General features: G+C 41.2%; 1 protein-coding gene across 1 annotated transcript in view; it reads right to left on the bottom strand.

Moving 5' to 3' along the window:
* Window positions 1-1,078, bottom strand: part of TNIP3 (TNFAIP3 interacting protein 3) — a 76,454-nt gene extending 75,376 nt beyond the window's left edge. Inside the window, exon 1 of the mRNA XM_077814770.1 lies at window positions 1,037-1,078. Coding sequence (XP_077670896.1) covers window positions 1,037-1,078 — 42 coding nt within the window. The remainder of the gene's footprint in view (window positions 1-1,036) is intronic.
* Between the last annotated feature and the right edge of the window lie 21,407 nt (window positions 1,079-22,485).

Raw genomic sequence — 22,485 nt, forward strand, 5'->3', positions numbered from 1 at the left:
TACCAAATCTTGGGACTCTTCTGGATCTGCTTTTGTTTCTTCCTGATCCAGTGCTCAAAATGCCATATTATGTAGAGTCCTTGATTAACATTTTAAAACTTGAGGTCAAGATTTTCAGAAGTGAATAGTGATTATAGACACCTGAACATTTTGTTACCCAACTTGATACATGTAAAAAGATATTTGATACACTTCCTGTATGGTTTCAGAATAGCAGCCATGTTAGTCTGTACCCACAAAAAGAAAAGGAGTACTTGTGGCACCTTAGAGACTAACAAATTTATTTGAGCATAAACTTTTGTGAGCTACAGGTGAAGTGAGTTGTACCTCACAAAAGCTTATGCTCAAATAAATTTGTTAGTCTCTAAGGTGCCACGAGTACTCCTTTTCTTTTTCCTGAATGGTGTTAAGGTACTGGAATAAAATTTAACTGATCTCACTATTAATCTTATATAGAGTATGATTCTTTATCATTTGTTATGGTAACAGTGCATTGAAAGATGTACAAGAAAAAAAAACAAAATACAAAAATCCCTCCTTGAAGATCCTGCAATCACAGAGCACTTGAATCTAAAAGCGAATAGATGAGCTGTTTAGAGAGACACAAATCTTTTCAACAGACCATGCAGAAAAGAAACACACTTGTTTAGACACCAGACAGAAGGTTAATTAAAGCCCCAATCCTGCAGTCCCCACTATGGAATAGTGTGGAAGGATTATAGCACATAGGATGAGGAGCAGAAGCTGCGGTTTTGTACTATACAAGTCCTTTGATTCTAATCCAGCAAAAGGAAATGCACTAATCCTCTCAACACTCGCACAGATACCCATAGGGCAGTGCTTCTCAAGCTATCTGATGTGGGGGACTGACATTTTTTTTTCCAATGTGCATGCAGACTGGCAGCCGATGGCTCACGGACCAGCACCGGTCCGCAGACCACCACTTTGAGTAGCACTGCACTAGGGTAACCAGATGTCTCGATTTTATAGGGACAGTCCTCGTATTGGGGCTGTGTCTTGTATAGGCGCCTATTACATCGCACTCCCTGTCCCGATTTTTCACACGATTTCTGGGCATCCTAACCCACTGAAGGCACTGGGGTTTGGATGGACACAAGGAGGCCACTGCATGGTTTTCTTTGCAGGATTGGGGCCTTTAAGCCCAGTAGTAGGTTGTCTGGGAATGTTTAATAATGGAACTTAAAGCTTGCATTTATTCAGCATTTACTCTTAATACTGTTATATACTTTGTCCAGGTAGCATTATCGGTGTAACTATATTTTAAAATCAAAGAATCTCATTAGAAATAGACTATAATAAAGGGGGGGGACCAAACTGGAGTTTTAGGCACATACATAATTAGTTTAAAAATTGAATTAATTTAACTGATTTGTTTTTCATTTGTTTCACATCTGAGCTCTCAAGAGTAGAGATGGGCGAAATTATTCAGGGAAAACTTCTTTTGGCAGAAAACATACAGTTTCAGGTTGACTGAAACATTTCATAAGTTTGGGTCAAAATGATTTTTCATTAAAAAAATTAAACTAAAAAACCAAACAAAATGTGTTCAACCCAAATCACATTTATTTTCCACTTCTGCAGTTCTGTGGGGGAAAAAATATAAAAAGTCATTTGAGGTTATCTGAATTTTCTCTCCCACAGCTCCCACACCCCACGAAAAAAAATCAGTTATTTGCCTGGCTCTCCTGGAGAGCCAAATTTAAACTTACAACAACTATTTCTAGATGTGTGATTACAAACCCTCTTCCTCAGAAATAAACAAGGGGTTACAGTAGAAGTGTCACCAAACGTAGGCTCCAGGCCCACATAGGGATCTGCTCACACAGATCACGGTGCCCGTGCAAAACTCCATTGAAGTGAGTGGGATTCCATATTTGGATGGAGCTTTGTATGAGTGAATCCTAATGCAGCCTCAGGCCTTTAATTTGTGTGGTTAAAATGTGAGTCCAGTGCAAGAAGTATCAGCCCTATACTTTCGGTTCGACTGAAAAAAAGGTACAAACAAGTATCGCCAAGCTGTCTAACCCACTTACAATGCCCCTCTGACAAGAGCACCCAGCCCTTTCCTTTCACCTTCAAATAAGTACCCCAACTTTTCATCTCTCCATAAAAATACAACAGTCACAGGAAACTTTTTTAAAATTCAGAAGCCAAAATAAAACAGAAGTCATAGATCCCATTAAGTTAGAAACAAATTACAAATACCCTCAAATTTAGATGAGTTCCCCCTTTCTCTGCAAATATTGCATGCATGTCTACTAATAATCCTTCCCTTAGACCTGAGGAGACTCCCCAAACCAATCATTTTATCAGTCCATTTTATATATTGTAGCAAAATCCTCTCATGTGCTTGATAGTTTTACAAGAGCTCACTTGTTTACTAGAGCATGCTATGTTTTAATTAAGCCAATGCTGATGTGCAGATTTGGGGGCTGAGCCAGCAGCACTTTAGGCCCATGCATTTCATACTGTTTTTTATGAGGCTGGAACAATGTTCGAGCACATAATTTGGTTAACTTGTTTAATAAAGTTCAATAAACCTCTAAAAACATGAATACACACTCTATTTTAGGACTATACAAACTGTTTCTTTTTTGCAACCACAAACATTCCAGTTCTGGTGATGTTGCCTAGAATTCTACTGGACCTTACTCTGAGCGTATTCTGTATTTCCAGTTGGATTAGTACTGTGAGAACAATCTTTCCAACGGCATTGCCAAGATACTTTATATTTAATATTCATTAGCATATAAAAAACCGTTAGGGCTTTTTTTTTTTAGGGTGGGGTGGAGGGAAGGAGGAAGTAACTGTTTAGTGCTTTGTAAACTTCAGGTTATGCAATGAACAACTTGTGCTTTATTATTTATAAAGCACCACAAGGTCAACGGGCAGCATAGCTCTTTACAATGTCAGTAATAAAAGACAGACAGTGGAAAGGGAAAGAGAAGCAATGTAGAAGCAAGGTGGTCAGTCAAGTTTAGTAGATGCCGTTTTAGCACAAGGTGGTTTTACTTTTCAAATTATAAGGAGAGCTACATTAAAAGAGCCATGATGTGACGGGAGAGAGCAGAAATGGGAAGTGGCTGGTGGAATGCTAATCAAAAATAGAGCAAGATTTTAGAGGGGACTTGGAACCCATTGACTTCAAGGGGTTTTGGAGCAGACACTTGGGGCATAAGGAGTTTGTTCAGCATATGAGGGGAAAGGAGGTTGTTCCAGGTATAGGGACTGGGAGGGATGCAAGTAAAACAAAAAACAAAACACACACACTGGATTTGGGAGAGGAGAAAAAAGGTGGGCATACTTTGCAAAGAGTAATGCACAAAAGAGGGTACAGTCGGAGATAAGGGGTAAGATGTAGACAAGCTCAGCACTGTGCAGAGCCTTAAGGGCAAGGCTGAAGAGCCTGAGTTTGATGAGGAACTCAGTTCTCTTTCACTTGTTTTTAGTGCACTATATTTAACACCTTGATATCCGAGTGTAGGCTGAGGAAGCAATGGCAAGACTGCAGACAGGCGGGGTGGGAGGGGGCAGAGGGCATGGCTGACATGATCATTTGAGATAAGCTTAGCACAGATCCTATTGCATGGCTGCAGGGAGGAGCTCCAATTTTAAATCTCTCTCAACTAGATTGAAAACTGTTACTTTCCATATAAGTATATATAGGAATATAAACAGACACACCGGGATTATATATGATGTTTGACCACTGTTGCTAAAGATTTGAATTCTGCCAGAACCAAGCTGCATACTAATCAGGACCCCAGGGTGCAGCCAGGTCTGGGAATAAGAGAAAGGATGACCTTTGAGGAATGTCTGCCACCCACTGCATCTAGCCTGTTTGCTTGTTAACCCTCACAGGTGTCTTGGTGGCTATTACTTAATTTTAACAATATGGAGCTAGTTGGGTCTGGAGTTCCTACCGTTAACCCTAATGCAAAAAGCATTTTCACCTCACATCAGGAAATACTCGTTCTCAGAGTCAATGGGGGTAATATTACAAATACTGTAGCACTTAAACTGTATTAACTGGGGCAACTTAACAATTTAATCAAATTAGTAGTTATTCAAAAGAAAAACAGTCAGAAAAAGTATTTGGTGGATTATTTCCCTTCCCCCCTACACAGTGTAACTCAACATTACTCACAGCTGGTTGCGTTTATACTACTAACACTGTATGTATCACTGTGAATTAAAGACATTATGGCTCTGAAATGTTCCCATATTCAGAGGTGAGGTGTACATAACCTGATTGTACATTTCTTACCACCACCAGGCATAACATCTTTAAATAAGATGAATAAAATGAATTCAACATTATCACTGCAGTGAAATAATGAGCCCCAAAGTCCTGGTACATCCTCAAGTGCCATAAACACCAGCAGACAAGGATAAAAAGCCCCACTTGATAGTAATGGTAGACCATAGTTAAACACAAAGACATGGTTTCTGCTGCTGTTAAAGTCAATGAACTTTTACAATTGAATCCAAAAGGGCCAGAAGCATGAGCACCATCCAGCTCATTTACTTCAATAAGAGTTCTACCCTGTTAAGGAGTATATGCTGGGACACAGAATGGATACATTATACAGATTGTGGCATCTTATATTGGTGGATATTGAATAAATGCTTTAGCTGGCAATACACCTAACTATATCTTTTTGCTATGCAGCCCTGTGTGGAGAAAGGTGATCTGCAAATTACTAAGAAATGAAAAAGTTATAAATTTTCTTGAAAGTTTTAAATACAAAGTGAGACTTTTGGGGTGGGGGAGGGGAGGGAAAGGAAATGGGATAAATCTGGCTGATTTCTTTTGGAGGCTAGACATGTATACGATTAAAAATAAAGCACTGATTACTCACCATTCTTTATGCGAGTTGCCTCTGGGTGCTGCTAAGTTAGAATGCTATAGTCTCAAAGGCTCAAGAATACTCTCTGAATCAAATGATAAGTAAGTGGTTTGGAGACACATATATATCTCAACATTGAATCCACCCATGCTCAGGGAAACCCCTTTCTTAAAGTCATTCTCCCACTGAGAACATATTAATCTCTCATATAAATACAACCCACGTAAATCTACTTGAAAGCAGTGCTGATGAAAGACCACAGAGGATTCCCTCGTTCTTCAGGGTACCATGGAACAGTGACACAATAATACACCTACTCAGCCGGAGGGAGCTCTGTGGGAAAAGCAACAGCCTACACAGTGGAAAAGTTATATCAGCCCAATAAAGGTATAAACACAAATATTAATCTAGAAGTGGTACGATTTACTGTAAGGACCACATAGGTCATCGAACCATTTCTAAGAATGCACTTTACTTTGGTTTCATCTCATTATTGGTTTCTCTAAAGAGATAGAGCTAGATTCTATCATTCATATGGTCTCTATCAAAAAGGATATACAACACCCACTCGCTGATGAATAAATGGCACTTTAAAGCTGCTGATTTATTCCTTTATTTCTGAGGGGAAGACGGGTGTGAAAAGGCAGCCATTGCACAGGTTCATTACGCTTGACAAGAAGTGATGTGATATTCTTTTCAGTTATAGTAATTCATTTTAGGATATAACTCCCTGAACACGGGCTGGTTAATAAGTCTCTCAGCTGCTGATAAAAGGTAGCACAGTCATGCTGTTAACTAGAGATGGGTTAAGGAGATAGTAACCCCTGAATTAGGTTGAGGTTCAGGGTTAAGCCTGTTTCAGGCACAGGTTTCAGTTTCGATGACACCAAAATCTCACAAACAAGTTTTTACAAATTTAGCTCCAAATGGGATAAATTATCCTGACCTTTGAGGAGATTTTTGCCATCTTTAATGGTGTGATTATTATTGGCCTCACTGTTCTAATAAGATTTTCACCCTCCTCACTTCCCCCTCCTTCCCCCCCCCAAAAAAAAACCCCTTACAGCTGCTCAATCCTGTATTTGCAAGTGACCATAATTGTGTTATTTTATAACTAGAAAGGCCTATATAAACAGACTTAAACATTTCAAAAGTCAGTCATTTCAGGAGTTATTCACTTTAAATAAAAAGGTCAGGTTTTACAATACGGAATGTATTATTTTCCCATATCATTTCTTTGCTATAGTTCCTTGAGGACCTGGTGCTTTAGTCTAAACACTGTGTAAAACATATAATGAAAAAATGGACTGCCTCAAAGGACCTAGTCTAAATGTGTTTCTCCTTCCCTAACTTTAAAATAGGTACAGGGATTGTGTTCAAGTCTTCACAAAAGATGAATTAAAAATAAACTTCATTTTTAAGACAAATGCAAAGCAAGGAAGGCAAATAGTTTGGAAAGTTATGTGCCTGTGAAAACAGTGTGCAAGGATGGAAACTAGTTTGTAAACTTGAGAGTAGCAGTTGCTACCCATACATGCTTCTGAGTTAGACCCCTTATTACTTAATTGAGATGTACAGTGCATGAAATCCTGACCCTAAAAATCAGTGGGAGTTTGGCCATTGAGTTCAACAAGGCCAGAATGTCATCTCTGTGTCTGAGTGTTTGTGTGAAAGGAGGTCCAGCTAGCAAGTAAAGAAATGGGGATTGCTGACAAATTTTAGTTACTGTTCCTATTAGAACAATGGATTTTTTCCCCATGACTAGAAATGAATCAATATTCCAGTTTCTGCTAGAAAATATTGGCAGAGCACAGCTAAATCACCACCAAAATGTCTGAACTGAACAACCATTTGGAATCTGAACAAATATGCAGAAACCGTTTTTGCAATATACATCTTCTCATAGTCTTTAAGGTCAGAAGGGACCATTGTGATCATCTAGTCTGACCTCCTGCACATTGCAGGCTACAGAACCAACTACTGCCAGCTACCTAATGGTATGTCTACACAGCAATATAAGTCCAGGGTTAGTAGAACTTGAGTTAGCAGACCCTGGGTTTGTTAACCTAGGACTTGAGTGTCTACACTCATTTGTAAGCCCAGGTTAGGAATTGTTGAAACCTGGTTCCCAACAAAATCTGACTGTCCAGAGGACAAAGGAAGTCATCCCATGGGATTGTGGAATACTTTTGGTGGACTCCCAAAGCATGAATCCAGTGTGGGCTTGAACCCTGAGTCCCAGCTTAACTCAGGATTTGACCCTTCACTCCCATGGGGTCCTGGCACCCTAGGTAAGCACAATTTGTGCGTATACAGAAGGGGGGTTAGATTTGTGCCTGAGTTTGAACTCTGGGCTTACCACTGCAGTGTAGACACACCCTAAGGCACTTCACAATGCATGCACAAAGGGTTGCCCTGAGGAGCAGATATTCCGTCCACTGAGCATCAGTCATGAACAGCAGTTTCTCCCTAAAATTCCCAGTACAGAACATGGGCCTTGTTAAGTCCTATGAAGAGAAAGTGAAAATGTATTCTCCTTCCTTCCGATTAAAATTGAGTTTTAACAGCCATCCTGATTCAAACAATTACTTTATTTCATTGTAAGCTTCTCTAAACATTGGTAATAGGAAAGTAATAACATTTTCATCACAGAAAAGAAGGCAGAGCAAAACATTTTGCAGAGGTAGAGAATAGTAACTCATGAAACTGAAGGAGGAATGCTTTCTCCTGACTTAAAGGGGAATAGCTGTGGGGATCCATCAGAATTCACATATGCATCTTGCTATCCTGGGTCTCCCATCCATATAGTTAAAAAAGGAAAACCCCTTTGGCTACACCACTGTAAACTATAATTGGACAATAAAACATTTCATGGTTTTTTGGACATAGCCAAGCCACTTATCTTCAGAAAGCACAGACTGGATGTCTGCCATCCAAATTATTTTACTGCTCACTGAAGAGCTTTTTGTTTGGAGATTTTCCATCAGGGAAAAATAAGGAAACGAGTTAGAGAAAATTTAATACAGCTTGAAGATAACAGCTTAAATACTTGATCCTGAGTGGCTTGCAAATGACTTAATTGCAATTTAAGTGTTAGAGTAGGGAGAAGAGACCACTATGAGGAAAAGAAATTGGGAAGAAAAACAGAACAATTCAGAAACTGTGTTTAAAAACAGATTGGGACCCATGCATTCTGGAAAGAAAGCTGAAGGAGAAGGATTTGCAGCTCAGGAAGTTTCCAGTTTAGCTCTGGAAAAGTTAAAACTTTGATCCTGCACTTTTTGTATCAAAAATTCTTTCTTCGGTAACAAGGACGCCTGTTGCTTCCCATTCTCCAGCATAACTGTTATATACAAGCTGTCGACAGCTGTCCCGTTTTCAGTGGGTTGAGGAGAACTACTCCCACACACTTCCATTTTTGTCATGCTGCAAAGAACTGCTTGCCTCTATCATAGATAGGTTGGCTCTTTTTACAAATTCACATGCCCCAAATCAAGAAGTAATGGTGGGCAACAGCCAGTCCAGCTGCCATGCCTCTGAAACCATGCCCCTCTATAATCCTTGGCATATGCACTTTTAACAATTACAGGCATATGCAGTATATGGACTTTAATTTGTTGGCATAATTATGTGTTTGGTTTTTAACTTTTATTATTGAATATAAATATTTATAATAGTACTGAAGATTGATGTCTTAGGACCCAATTCTGCAATAGGATCTGAAAGAAGACCCTGGCGCCTACAAGGAGTTTGACAGACATAACTGTGGGTGCAAGAGTCTCTGTTTGTAGACTTTGTTGCAGGACTGAGGCCTCTATTGTATCCATCCACACAAGAGTCACAGCAGAAGCCTCTCTGCACTGCCTCTCCAATGTGCCCTAGTCTTGCCCTACAGAGTGCATCAATCTCCCTGGCCATCCTCTTATTGACCTCAAGTGCTCAAATAGTGCAGTGAAGGCACTCAGATACAACACTGATAGATAGAAGTATACAACCCCTATGACAGACTATGTTGAGACAGCAACTGCTCATAAGGGTGTAAATTGTGGTATGGACACAAGCTTACTAGGAATGGGACAAACATATTTCACATAAGTTACCAAACGGATGGTGGCATTTTGGGGTCTTTAAAGAACAGGGGCCAGACAAAAGGGAGTGCAAATAACATCTGCTGTCCTTGCACAGGCAGCTGTACTAGAATGGTGATTCACCCTCAAGGGAGGGAAGGTAGGCGATTCCACTTTTCGACTTCACCCACAGTTCCACCATAAGAGGACAATGTTAAGCCACAGTTTGGGCTCCATAAAGGCCTCTCAAAAGAGGCTGCTATGAGTTGTACTAAAACCAATGCATCTCCCAGCCAATCTTTTTGTGGGCTGCACTGGCTTACTCTGCACCCATACATGAAGGGGAGAGGTTGTTGGTGACTTCCTCTGCAGCCCCCACCCACATCAGAAGTTCTGTTCCTTACTTAAAACTAGCAAGTTAAAGGCTATAACTACTTACTTGAAATGTGGATGAAGGTTCCATTCAGTTCTTATTTTCTCCCCCCAGATCTTCAGACATTTCAGTTTATAACAACTCTTAATATACAAATATGACATTGTGAAATAATTTAAGATTGCTACACATGTAACAAGCATGACACAAAAGGAAGGGAAAGAAAAATTAAGATACCTTCTAGTCCTCGACCTACAGATCTCACCATTAATTCAATTACTGAAACAGAGACCATGCATTGCAACCTTAACTCTGCCCCACCTAAGGATTCCAGCCTTCAGGCACCCACTTTCCCATACTACATCCTCCAAACTCACCAAACTTGTAAACTAAGAATGAAATCCTAGCCCGATTGGAAATCATTAGGAGTTTTGCCGTGGACTTCAACCACGACTAATCATGTTGGGAGGACGTAGTGTGATGAAGTTGGTTCTGCCAAAAGGAAGGTTGAAAAAAAATCTCTGGGCCTTGTCTAGGACACCAAAAAATCAGCAGCTTCAGGAACTTGTTATTTAAAAACTCATGTCAGTCTGTCAAAATTTGTTTTAGAGCTGGCCAGAAAACTTCCAACAAAACAACTACTGATTTGTTGAAATTTAAACAGCTTTGTGGAGACTGTTCACTTCTATAAAGTTGCGATAGAACCCAGGGGTCAATCATGGGTGGCAGGTTTGTATAATTTTTGGTGGTGCCAAGTGGATCTGTCCCATCCATAGAATGGACCAGGGCAATCGCCCCGGTCCCTGCACTTCAGGGGGACGCGGGGTCCAGGGTGGCCTGGGGGGTTAGCGTGGTGCCTGGCGCCGACAGCAGTGAGCAACCCTGCTCCGCCTCGCCTCTTCCCACCCTGCCCCCACTCCACCTCTTCCCTGAAGCCCCCGCCCCTGAGCAATGCCGGGAGCCAGCGAGGTAGAGTGGAGTGGGCTGGGGCCAGGTCACTTGCTGCTGCCAGTGCCAAGCCCCCCACTAACTCCCCAGGCCGCCTTGGACCCCATGACCCCCTGAAGCACAAGGCAGGGGTAGGAACCACCATGTTGTGCGACGAACACTTGACAAAATTACCGGACTTAGTGATGGACGTTGGCGGTGGGTGTGGGGTATTATGTCATTCAATCATTCAACCCATAAAATAGCACACATTTTGCCACACTGAAAAAAAAAACCCAGTAACCTAGCTAATAAATAAAATAATAATAATAAATTCAACTCATAATTAATGAAAATGTGTGTACTGTATATGAGATGATATGAGAAATGAAAATGAGCTTGCTTTGGGATTTTACAAGGCAATTATCATTTAAACACTTTTGGTACCTTGAGTAATGATAACACTTCTTGCAAATCACATAAATAGGGAACCCATGATCCCCGTCCCTCACTCCATTGCAAAGGCACAGGGGTTATTGTTGGCTGCCCTAGGGCTGCAGAAAACCCTACAGGCAAAACATATGGAAAGAAGAGGATCAATTTATACAGAGGGCTACAGGGGAGTCCCATAGTGCATTAATTAACAATACATCAAAATTAAATATATTACAGAGATAAGAACCTGTAATGACAGACTTTACTTCATGAGAAGCTCCAGAGAAAGAAGACCCCGTGGGTGGAAACACTGATCACTATCGCTATAGGAGGGAACAATAGAATGGAATGCCCAGAAGAATGAATCACTTGAGGACAATTTCCTGAAGGGACCCTTACCCTTGCAGAGCTATTCTAGCTCTGACATTTACATTTCTACACAGGGTGGTTTGGCCCACAGAAATAAAAATCTGCACCTCTTCCATGTGTTTTTGGATCAATGGAAAAAAGCAGGTACAATTCAAGTGACTTTTTAAATTGCCTATGAAACCAAGTTAACAAAATAAATGAACTTATGAACAACCAGAAAATATACTTCTTAAGTGAAAAAACTATAAATGGACTTCTTTGCAAAGAAATTGTAAGTTTTCTTACAAGAAAAGCCACAAACTGCTTGGAAAGGAAGAGTAGATTGAATTACTTGAGAGGGCTGACAGGGGCACAGGGGCCGTTGGCGGTTTCTCGGGAAGAGGCAGAGGGTTGTGTGGGTCTCTGTGGGGTGGGGGGAAGTGATGGATGGAGCCAGCCACAGCCCAGGTCTGCTCTGCAGGGGGTATTGCTATACCCCCCTCAGGAAGCCCCCTATGTACTGTATATTTTATGCCAGCCCCAGAGTGCCCATCGCTGCTCCTTTCCCCTCCCCACAGCTCCATCTATCTGTCCCCACAACCCCCCGGCTGTGTCTGTGTGTCTGACAGTGACAGATTCCGGCTGCTCTCTCTGCCTGTGGCTCCCTCCCCCTCCCTGCTGTGCAGGCATGGCCCAACAGCTCTGGCACCAGCCCCTGCAGCTCCCATTGGCCGGGGTTCCCAGCCAATGGGCTGTGAGCTGGGTCAGTGCTGGGGGGGGTCTCTCTGCAGCACACAGCGACTCCAGGGACTGGGGGAGCTGCTTGTGGGGAGGCGGGGGAGCCACCCTCGAGGTGAGCGCGCCCCACATTGCTGACCCATAGTGCGGGGCCCTCGAAAGCACGGGGCCTGGAGCCCAAACATTGGTGGAGCTGGGCACACCCTCATGAATGTTGATGGAGCATGGGCACCACAGGCTCATAATTCGCCGGCTATGGGGTGGGGATTTCCCTACACACACACCCCCCCGGGGGTGTTTACCCCTCCTGAATTTCCCCAACACCCGCCCTGCCCCCAGTTTTGTGAACTAGTTACATGCAGTGTTGCCAATTTAGTGATTGTTTGGAAAATTGAATTGAAATTGAAACATTAATACATACTTTAAAAGCATACAAAGTGTATGATAAAATACATGTATCTGAAAAAGTATAATAGATTTGAAAAGTATGAACAGACTAGCTTCCTTGTACAGCTGTTTATGACAGTGTCAGTGCATTCATTTCAGTGATGTTGGTCAACCTAATAATTTCAAATTATGATTTGTAAGCAAAGTCTAAATTAGCTCTCCCTGACAGCTAGTGATGAGCTGGGGGGAAAGGCTTCAGGACCAGATTGTATTTACATTCACACCTAATCTACCTAGGTATCCAGCAAACAGAGCTGCATTGCCCAAGTGATAGATTTTGGCTGGGGTTGGGTTACAAATCACTTGAATGCAGGGTGCGGGGAGGAAGGTGTAGTGAAGTGTTGTTATTCTTATTGTATGAGTAAAGGGCAGTAGAACTGTACTTAGCCTGGGCTGATTGAGGGCATCAAGAGAGAGGGTAGGGACAGGTGTTTTGCTTGATGGTCTGCCTGAGTCACAAGTACTATTAGACTTGCCCCTCTCCTCTGTTTAAAGACAGAGCTGATTAGGCTCCATAGTCAGTCTTTGTTTTGTTAAGTGACCACTACAGCTGAAATCACTGAGAATCAGGTCTAAGTGCTTAGACCTGCTGTGGGACAGTGTTTCTGTGGAAGAGATGGCCCAGTCTGCACTAGCAGTGAGGTTCCCCCACTGAGAGCTCAGCTAAAATCACTGAGAGCTGGGTGGAACCTCAAGAGACCAACTTGCAGAGGTCAGAGTGGCAGGTGGTAGCAGAAGGTGACAGCGCAGGGCCATCGGCAACAGAGCAATGGAGTGAACAGTGGCACAATGAACAACAGTGGTCAGAGCGAACAGTGAGCAGCTGGAGGAACAAGCAAGGTGTCTTCTTACCCCCCACCTGGGAGATGAACTCATGTGAAAGCACCTCTGAACTCCGAGTCTCCACTGACCAAGGACAACACCAGTGAGTGTTAATGAGGCTGTTACACAACACAGTTCATGTGAACAAACATGTCCGTGGCATCACACTTTCTATTTAAGCAAGAGATAACATTGGCCTCCAGTTTGTAGTGTGTGGTAAGTGCATTGTCACTTGTTTATCCTGAAGCTGAACACTGGTTCTGGACAAGACCAGCAAACACTCACTATCTTTCTGCAAGAAACTCAACTGACTGGCTAGAGGTATGTGGTGCAACAGTGAAAGACTCAACAGTTGAAAAAGTGAAGAACTCTCTCACCACATTAAAAAAATTTGCATACATGGCTGATGAATGCACCAATGCAAATGGTCACCAAGTATTAAGTCATTGTGTACATTATTTTGATGTCAGTGGTAGGCCAGTAGATGCATTTCTAGATGTTCAAGTTATAGAAGACACATTGGCTGCATCTGTGACAACCCACATCTTAGAAGAGTTAAATGCTTGTCAGTGGGACCCCAAACAGATGGTTGCTTGTGCATTTGATGGAGCTGCAAACTTCTCTGGAAGACATGGTGGAGCACAAGCTTTGCTCAGAAAAAAAAGTGTAACCCTAGTCTCTCCTATACACACTGCAGAGGCCATCTACTCCAACTAGCGCTAGTACGAGCTGCAGACTCTTCAAAAGACATTACAAAAGCTATAAATTTAATGTCTTCATTATATTCTTTTTTCAGCAAAAGTCCAAAAAGACTGAATATCTTGGAAAATATAGAAGATATACTGGGACTGACGTTCAAATTAGTCCAACCTGGGAAAACCCTCTGGCTTTCTCATGAGCAATCCTTGGCTATTGTCTTAAAATTACTCCAGCCATTATTACTGGCTTTGGAAAGTATCTACCAAGATAGGATAGATCTAAGTAGCGAGCCTGGTGGATTACTTTTGCTACTACATTCAGAGAAGACTATTGCCATTCTCTCTCATAAGTCTACTGTTGAAACCACTTGGGTCATTAAACAGGACAGAATAGAGAATTTGAACACAGAGTGGCATATCATATGATGAATGAATGAAGATTTGACTTCAACTTCTTTTTTATCATCAATAGTGGCTCGACTACATCTTTCTGCTATGTTTCCTGGGCTGAAAGAAGTAGGAATTCTTCTCTTGCTACTCCCAGTCACAGCAGCTACAGTTGAACATTCTTTTTCATCATTGAATAGAATTTTGTGTTTTGAAAGAAGTCGCCTTCTGCCTGATCATGTGAATGAACTTATGAGTATATTAGTTGAAGGAATGGAAATACCGGACACAAGAGAAGCCACCAAAGATGAATGCATTGCATTCAAGAAGTTCATTAACAGAGCTGTGCAAAATTATAAGAAGAAACCAAGAAGGATGTAGTTGTAGCATTTCATAGAAGGCTTGAGTAGCCAACTTTAATTTGTGTGATGATTTAAAAAATCTAATAAAATGGTCATGAAACATTTTTCAGTTTTTACTATGGTGCCATACAGCCCACCTTCACCTCCCATCGGCCCTGACTCCTCCCCTGTAAATTTGAACACCCCGCTTAATTTCAGTTCCTGGGGAAAACACTGCATATGGGGTCAATGTGACCCTGCCTGGCTCCTAAGCAGCCTGCCTGCAAGACTCCCTCAGAGTTGGCAACCCCTTGGTTCTCAGGATCTGTGGTTCTGGAACTTCCTGCCAGACAAATTGCCCAGGAGCTAGGACTCCACTCTCTTTCACTGAGAATTTTGAAATTTTCGGTTTTCATTTCAAATCAGAATGAAATCAAGTTTTGAAATATCAAAATCCTTCATAAAATGAATTCCCTTTCTCCACACAGCTCTAGAATGTTTCTTCGTGCCCCCAAATATAGAATTACCTCCTGCCAATAAACAAACATACATACATTACACCCAGGATGGAGAAATAAATCAGTCTTGTATCCATGACTACTTTTCTGCACTTCAAATTGCTGACATATTAAAGTGTTATCTAGTGTCTCTGCAGAGCAAGAAACAAGAATGCTAGATTTCCAGCAGGATACAGCATTGCTTCTAGCCTTGGGAAGCCCTGAGTCTGCAACTTTAAAATCTTTAGCAATAAGAAAAGGTATTTTGTAATTTTCAGAGATTTTCCTGGCAACACACAAGTCCAGACTCATGAATCCACTTGGGGCCAGAATACATACCAAAATTAGAGTGTATTGACAAAAGGTGAGGAGAAAATGGAAGTAAATTCCAAAAGAAATAATTTGTCTCCCAAATCCAGCTACTCATTGTTTCCTTAGTGTAAACATTCACATTTCACTTTACCTGCTCTTGTGCCTTACGCACTTACTAGTACTATAACATTTCTGTACAAAGAATTCAGGGGACTCCTTACCAAAATAGTCTGTATTAGAAGAAAAGTACTATTTGGTTTGAGAGATCCCTTGATTTTGAACCTGTTCTATTACAGGCAGATCATTAAAGCAGCCCAAACGATGTCATGCTGAGTGTCCTTACATGGCATATCCTTGTTATAAGTGGTTGAACCAGCTGTTGCTCCGGTCTGCTATTGCTATCACTATCATCCTGTGTATACACATCCAATAATGGAGAAAGGAAATACTGCAGAATTCAGAATGCAGGAGCCTAGGCTCAAAGCAGAAAAGAGGTAGGGTCTGGTGTCTGATGCAGGCGCAGACAGTGGGATGAAGTAGGAAGACAGTACACTGAACAGGATGTAAAGTTGACTGAAGAAGAGGAATGGGAATGGAGAAAGCACTTGGGGAAGGTTGTGTGACTGCTGGTGAAGCAGTTGGCTGGATAGCAACAAGAAAGGAGCCATTTGCGAGCAGAGGAAAGGAAGGAAGGAAACTGAAAAAACAGGCTTCTCCACAAAAGTTCGGATGAGAACTGTAATCTCTAAGACTTTGCCAGATGACTTTGTGGAACCTTTAGAGACTTTCCCTTCTTAGCCACTAATATTACCATAATAAGCAGTGCTTCCACCCTGTTGGTAATACATATGAATCTATTTTTCCTTCTTTCTGAATCAAGGATAATACCAGTTTACAACATTACAGTATATCTGCACAAGATCTGTGTGGTAATGTTAAAAACCACATCATAAGAAAACTCTCAATCATTGGATCTGGCTGTTAAATAATTTAAAAGATGCAGTATTTCCAATATAGCTCCTCCTCTTCACTAGAAAACTGGTCTAAAATTCAAATGTCTGTGTACATTTTTTGACAGAACTGCCTTAAAGCTCCTGTTTCCTCTAGAAAGAACTATAAAAGTGAAATAACTCCTGATCTTTGGCTCTTATTTCCACCTCACATGACCCTCATTTAATGGGAATAGCACCCATGTGAACTTTAGATTTTACTAATAAAAAAATCTACAGGGGGCAGTGTTTAAGCACTGGGGAACAATTAGGAAAAATGTATAAATACTTAGAACTGTAAAATAGGCTGTAAAATGATTAATTTTTATGCACATTGTAAGGAAAACACATTCACTGAGTTTTGGATAGGGGGCTCCCATTTCTTTACTACTGGTTGGAGTACTAAAAAGCATAGCAAAGATTTTTATACTTCCACGACCTTTAAAAACCACAAAAAATATTTTTTAAGTACTGCAAGTTATTTTACACACTAGGAATAAGTCTCTCTCAATTAGGCTCTTAAATGATTACTGTATCTATCCATCCATTTTATTTATAAGGCAGTATTTAACTACACTAGGAAATACAGTAGTCTGGTAATCTTTCCCTTAGAACCCAGAATTCTTCTCAACAGCATCTGGTAACAACCTTCTTAATTTTGTTCAGCATAATTTAATTATTTTGATTTATAGGGCATCTCTCAGGGCTTTGTAAAAATGAAACACACAAAAGTAATAACAGATTGAACCCAAATGAAATGTCCATGTGACTATTCAGACCAAATAAAACTATAAAGACCAATTGTCAGGGGGTTGAGACCCACTCCCACCCAGCTGCCTCAGAGGGTATGTCTACACGACAATAAAAAAAAATCCATAGAACCGAGTCTCAGAGTCCAGAGTCAATTAACTCGGGCCCATGGGACTAAGGCTGTGGGCTAAAAATAGCAGTGTAGACTTAGGCTTAGGCTGGAACCTGGCCCTGAGACCTTCCCACCTTGCAGGGTTTCAGAGTATGTTTACGCTGCAATATAAGCCCAGACTCGGACTCATGCTTGAGCCCAACCCTCCACCCCACTTCTGTCTGTCTATACACAAATTTCTCAGACTTCAGCTTGAAGCCTGCAGACGCACTACAGCAGCACAGCTGTACCGATGTAGCACCATTGTGTAGACTTGCCCTGACTTTATTTCCTGCAGCCACTTCCTCCAGCCAGCTGAAGCTCTGCAGGCTTCTGTCCTGCTGCTATCTCTGGGAGCTCCTCCCCACAGGAGCACACCTTCCAGCTTCCTTGATCTGGTGAGATTTCCTGGAAGCTCCTATCCTTAGCAGCTTCCTTTCTTGAGGGCACCAATTCCCCTCAATAATGCAGTAGCTGATAAGCAGCAAGTGTAGGTTACAGAATATCAGGGTCATGAGCAGCCTGGGTGTAGCTCCTCTTAATAAATGATCCACAGCATTTAAAGTTAGCTTGTTACAGGCTCATTCTACATACAGGATGATGCCATTAGAATTGTTTTTAAAATATTAAGTGAGTTCTTTACAAATAAACAAATGCAGATGCTGTGCCATGTATCTGGATTGTTGTAATACTGCCTGTTGTCTTTACTAGCCTCTCATGTTTACAACCAATATTGATTGTGTTTATCAGCGCAAAGTCTTCAGAAGCAAAACACCCATTGACTTCTATGGTTCATAATAGGCCCCTTAAGAATATATATATCTATATATCTAAGGAAATCCCCTGTGCAGTCACAGATTTTTTTAAAAAATGCTCTTTTAGAAAAAAGGATTAGTCAAAGAGTATGGGAAGTTGTACATCTCTGTGGCTTTTAATGACAACTTCCTTTGCAGCAATACACTTGTAAAATCAGTAGTGGGATTCTTTTTAAACTCAGGCCCTAACTTTGGGGTGTTCTAAACCCCAGGATCCTACCTAAGTAGACTTGAGTTCCACCGTTTCCCACTGCCACAACTCAACAAGGAAAAGAATGCAGATACAACTTGCTTTACTACAGTGTCTTTCACATACATTGCACCCCAATATACCTTACAGAGTAAATGCAAAATAATTTAGTCTGCTGCTGAATTTTCAAATGACTGCTTCTGGTGCAGCTAGTCCTGGAACATACAAGGAGAGAGGCAATTCCTGATTTTGTCTTAAGTGGCTTATAGGATCTGGTCCAAGAGGTGATTATAGCTGAACTGCTTGGTAATAGCAACCATACTGTAATTAAATTTAACATTATTGAGGAAAAAGCCAAAAGAAGCCCACCATAGTCGCATTTAACTTCAAAAAGGGGAACTATACAAAAGTGAGGAAGCTAGTTAAATGGAAACGAAAAGGAACAGTCACAGGAGTGAAATACCTGAAAACCGCATGGAAACCTTTTAAAAACACCATAATAGAAACTCAAATGAAATCTATACCCCAAATAAAAACAAAACAACATCAGTAAGAGGACCAGAAACATGCTACAATGGCTACACAGTGTAAAAGAGTCAGTTAGAAGCAAAAAACGCATCTTTTAGACATTGGAAATCAAATTCTACTGAGGAAAATAGAAAGGACCAAACTCTGACCAGTCAGGTGTAAAGATATAATTAGGCTGGCTAAAAAAGAAATTTGAAGAGCAACTAACAAAAGGCCAAAAAAAAAAAAAAAAAAAAAAAGCCGTTAGCTTTGTTAGTACATCAGAAGCAGAAACCCTGCCAAACAATCAGTGAGGAGAATGGGATGGAGATTCCTACACCTGAGCCATTCTTTTACAGTTTACAAATCCGAGGAACTGTCCCAGACTGATGTGTCAGAGGAGGTTTTAAAACAAATTGATAAATTAAAGAGTAATAAAATCACCAAGACAAAGTCACCCAAGAGTTCTGAAGGAACTCAAATATTAAGTTGCACAACTACTAACTGTGGTATGTAACCTATTGCTTAAATCAGCCTCCGTATTAGATGACTGTAATACTGATTTAAAAAAAAAAAAAAAAAAGATGCTCCGGAGGCAATCCTGGCAATTACAGGGCAGTTTGCCTAATTTCAGTACTAGGAATATTGGTTGAAACTATAGTAAAGAACAGATTGACCAGACACAGATGAACATGATTTGCTGGGGAAGAGCCAACACAACTTTTGTAGAAGAAAATAATGCATCACTAATCTATTAGAATTCCTTGAGAGGGTCTAAAACAGGTGGATAAGGGTGACCCACTGTATATACTGTATTTTGTACTTGCCGAAAGCTTTTGACAAGATCTCTCACCAAAGGCTCTTAAGCAAAGTAAGCAGTCGTGGGATAAGAGGGTACATTCTCTCATGAATCAGTAACTGGTTAAAAGATAGGAAACAAAGGACTGGAATAAACTTTCAGTTTTCACAATAGAGAGAAGTAACAGCAGCATAGGCGCCAACTCCGTGGATTCTCTGGGGCTGGCTCACCCACGGGGAAAAATTAGCGGGTGCTCCACACCCACTGGCAGCGAAGCTCTCCAAGTGTGCCGCATCTCCGCTCCTCTCCCACCCTCCCAGCGCTTCCTGCTCCTCTGCTGCCCAACAGCTGTTTGGTGGCACTTAGGACTTTCCAGGAGGGAGGGGGAGCAGTGGGGACATGGCGCGCTCAGGGGAGGAGGTGAAGAAGAGGCAGGGCAGGGGCAAGGACTTGAGGAAAGAGGACGGAAAGGGGGTGGGGTGAGGATGGGGCAGGGGCATGGATCGAGCACCCACCGAACAGAGGGGAAGTCAGCACCTATGAGTAGCGGGATCCCCCACAGATCTATATTGGAACCAGCGCTGTTCAACATATTCCTAAATGATCTAGAAAAAGGTGTAAACAGTGAGGTGGCAAAGTCTGCCAATGATACAAAATGAAGCGGGTGGTAGATGAATGGAGGAAATGAGGATGAGAGTCACAAGCAGGTCCATGGAGAATTTTGCAAATGAGAAGGGAAAAATCTTGAAATCAATGAGCATGTGAAGCTGTTTAATGATCGCGGTGAAGTGTCTATACTTCTCCATGTGTGAGAGAAGGCTTGAACTAGAGCCTGTCAAAAATGGATTTTCTATTTAGTGAAAAACTTGCATTGGAACCAGATGTTGAAAACTTGAAAACATACAGCCAGAGAGTTCCTTGTCCCAGAATAGCCAGTAGCCCAGTGGTCAACACACTGACCTGCAGTGGGGGTCTCTCACTCTTGCCTCTATTCCAATTTATATACTATTTAAATGTTAATTTGGCCAAAGAGAGAGAGATTAGGACTGACTCTGCAGCCTGCTGGTTTAGGACACATTGGGCCAGAGAAACCCCAGAATAGCCAGTAGCCTGGTGGTTAAGACACTGGCTTCAGATGTAGGAGACAGATTTAAACCCTGCTCCAAATCAGGCATGGCAGGGCTGTGAACTTAGATATCCCACATCCCTTATGAGTGTCCTAACCACTACAATATTGATTATTCTAGGGTGGGAGTTTCTTTCTTTTCCCCCATCCTGCAACTGAGATTCCCGACAAAAGTTTAATCGAAACAGATACAGTTCTGCAAAAAGTTTTGGCTTTGATGAATTGGTATATAGTCAAAAAACATTCAATCAAAAAATTCCTGACCAGCTCTAGCAAGCACTGATTTTCTGCACATGCTGGAGAGGGTGAATTTGGGAGTTTGTAGGGAAGGGAGTTAGCAATCAAGATGGAGGAAAAATGATGCAGGAAGCTCTGAGAAGAGGTGGTGGCTTGTAGGAGCAGTTCTGCAGAGGTGATGATAGGCATATTTATGGACAAGAGAAATGTGGGGAGAGACTAAAAATATGCAAGTTGCTCCATGCCAATATTAGATATTTTAAAAATATTTGGCTTTTAAATGTGCCTTTTGTTGGCTTATAATGATGACCATTACTAGGAATACATTAACAATTCATGTTTATACAGAAATTTATATTCAAGTGCTACATACATTCAGAGTAATATTTTAATCCCAATTGTTATTTGAACCCTTATAAAGCTGTTAACTCCTTGAGGCAATAATCAATATCCCAGACTTAATATACAAATCTAGTGAGAACACCAATTACTTACCCGACAAATGCTAAAGTCTCTTTCCAGTTGCGGAATACACCCAAAGCAAAGAAACAGGATTATATTTAGCAATTATTGCAATTTAGGAGATAGTTCAAACTTTAGTTCAAACTGAGCAGCATCACTGACTCATCACAAGTGGGTTAGAGAAGGGGATTTCCTATTTAAGTACAACACAGATGAACAATAAAAGTAAAGCATTTACAGCTAATAAAAAAAGGCTAGAGAAGATCCTTAATATTCTTTGTGGAGGCAAAAAATCTTTACAGAACATAGGTGGCAACTTCTATTTCAAACAGATACGAGCTCTGCTATTCTAAAACCAAAAGCATCCCCATAAAGCTGGCCATCATTCTAATGCCTAACTTAACTGAGCTGTGGCAGCCTTTGCCAGGGGAGAGCTAGGGCAGGGATTCTTCACAGTCTTTGGAGCTCCCTAGGTTCTGGCATAAAAGAAATCCTAGATTAACCAGACAGGTATTTCACATAAGATGTTCTGACATGAAAATGGCTTTCATTGCTGCAGTTGCATAAGGTGGTAGAGAAGGCCATACCAAAGAACCTTGCCATTACCCAATATTTGGGCTCAAATCCATGAGTCAGCGACACCATCCACAAATTTCAGTAAGTATGAAGGTCATTTTTGTAATTACTGTTTCTAGTAAAGATGCACTCCCACGTACAGTGAAGGTGGGAGGGAGGTTACGATCTATGTGGGAAGCTTCAGCTGTAGGCTGTGTCAATGTGGGACTCTTTATGGTTTAAGAATGAGCTTCTGTAAGTATATTAGTAATTAGGTAACTACTTTTCGCTTCCAACATACAGCTGGGTGATGTTTCCAGAGTATTGGGTTAGGAAACATCTGAACAACTGCAAAAAGTTATTTTGTACTATTGATAGGGAACACTCTAGTGGTCAGAGCACAGAATTGGGAGTTTCAAGATCAGTTCCTTGTTCTGCCACTTGCCACCTTGGGCAAGTGTTGTGTGACCTTTCTGTACCTCAATACAAGATGAGACTGCACAAGGATATTATGTTCATTTCTATTTGCAAAGTCCTTTGAGAGCCTCACACAAAACATACTATAGAAGGTGGAGTACTAGCATATTAGGTTTGAGATTTATACTGAATTTAGATATAGACTAGTAAAGAAAATTAGTGAT

This window comes from Eretmochelys imbricata, chromosome 4 (genome assembly GCF_965152235.1).
Source record: "Eretmochelys imbricata isolate rEreImb1 chromosome 4, rEreImb1.hap1, whole genome shotgun sequence".
NCBI classification, from domain to species: Eukaryota; Metazoa; Chordata; order Testudines; family Cheloniidae; genus Eretmochelys; species Eretmochelys imbricata.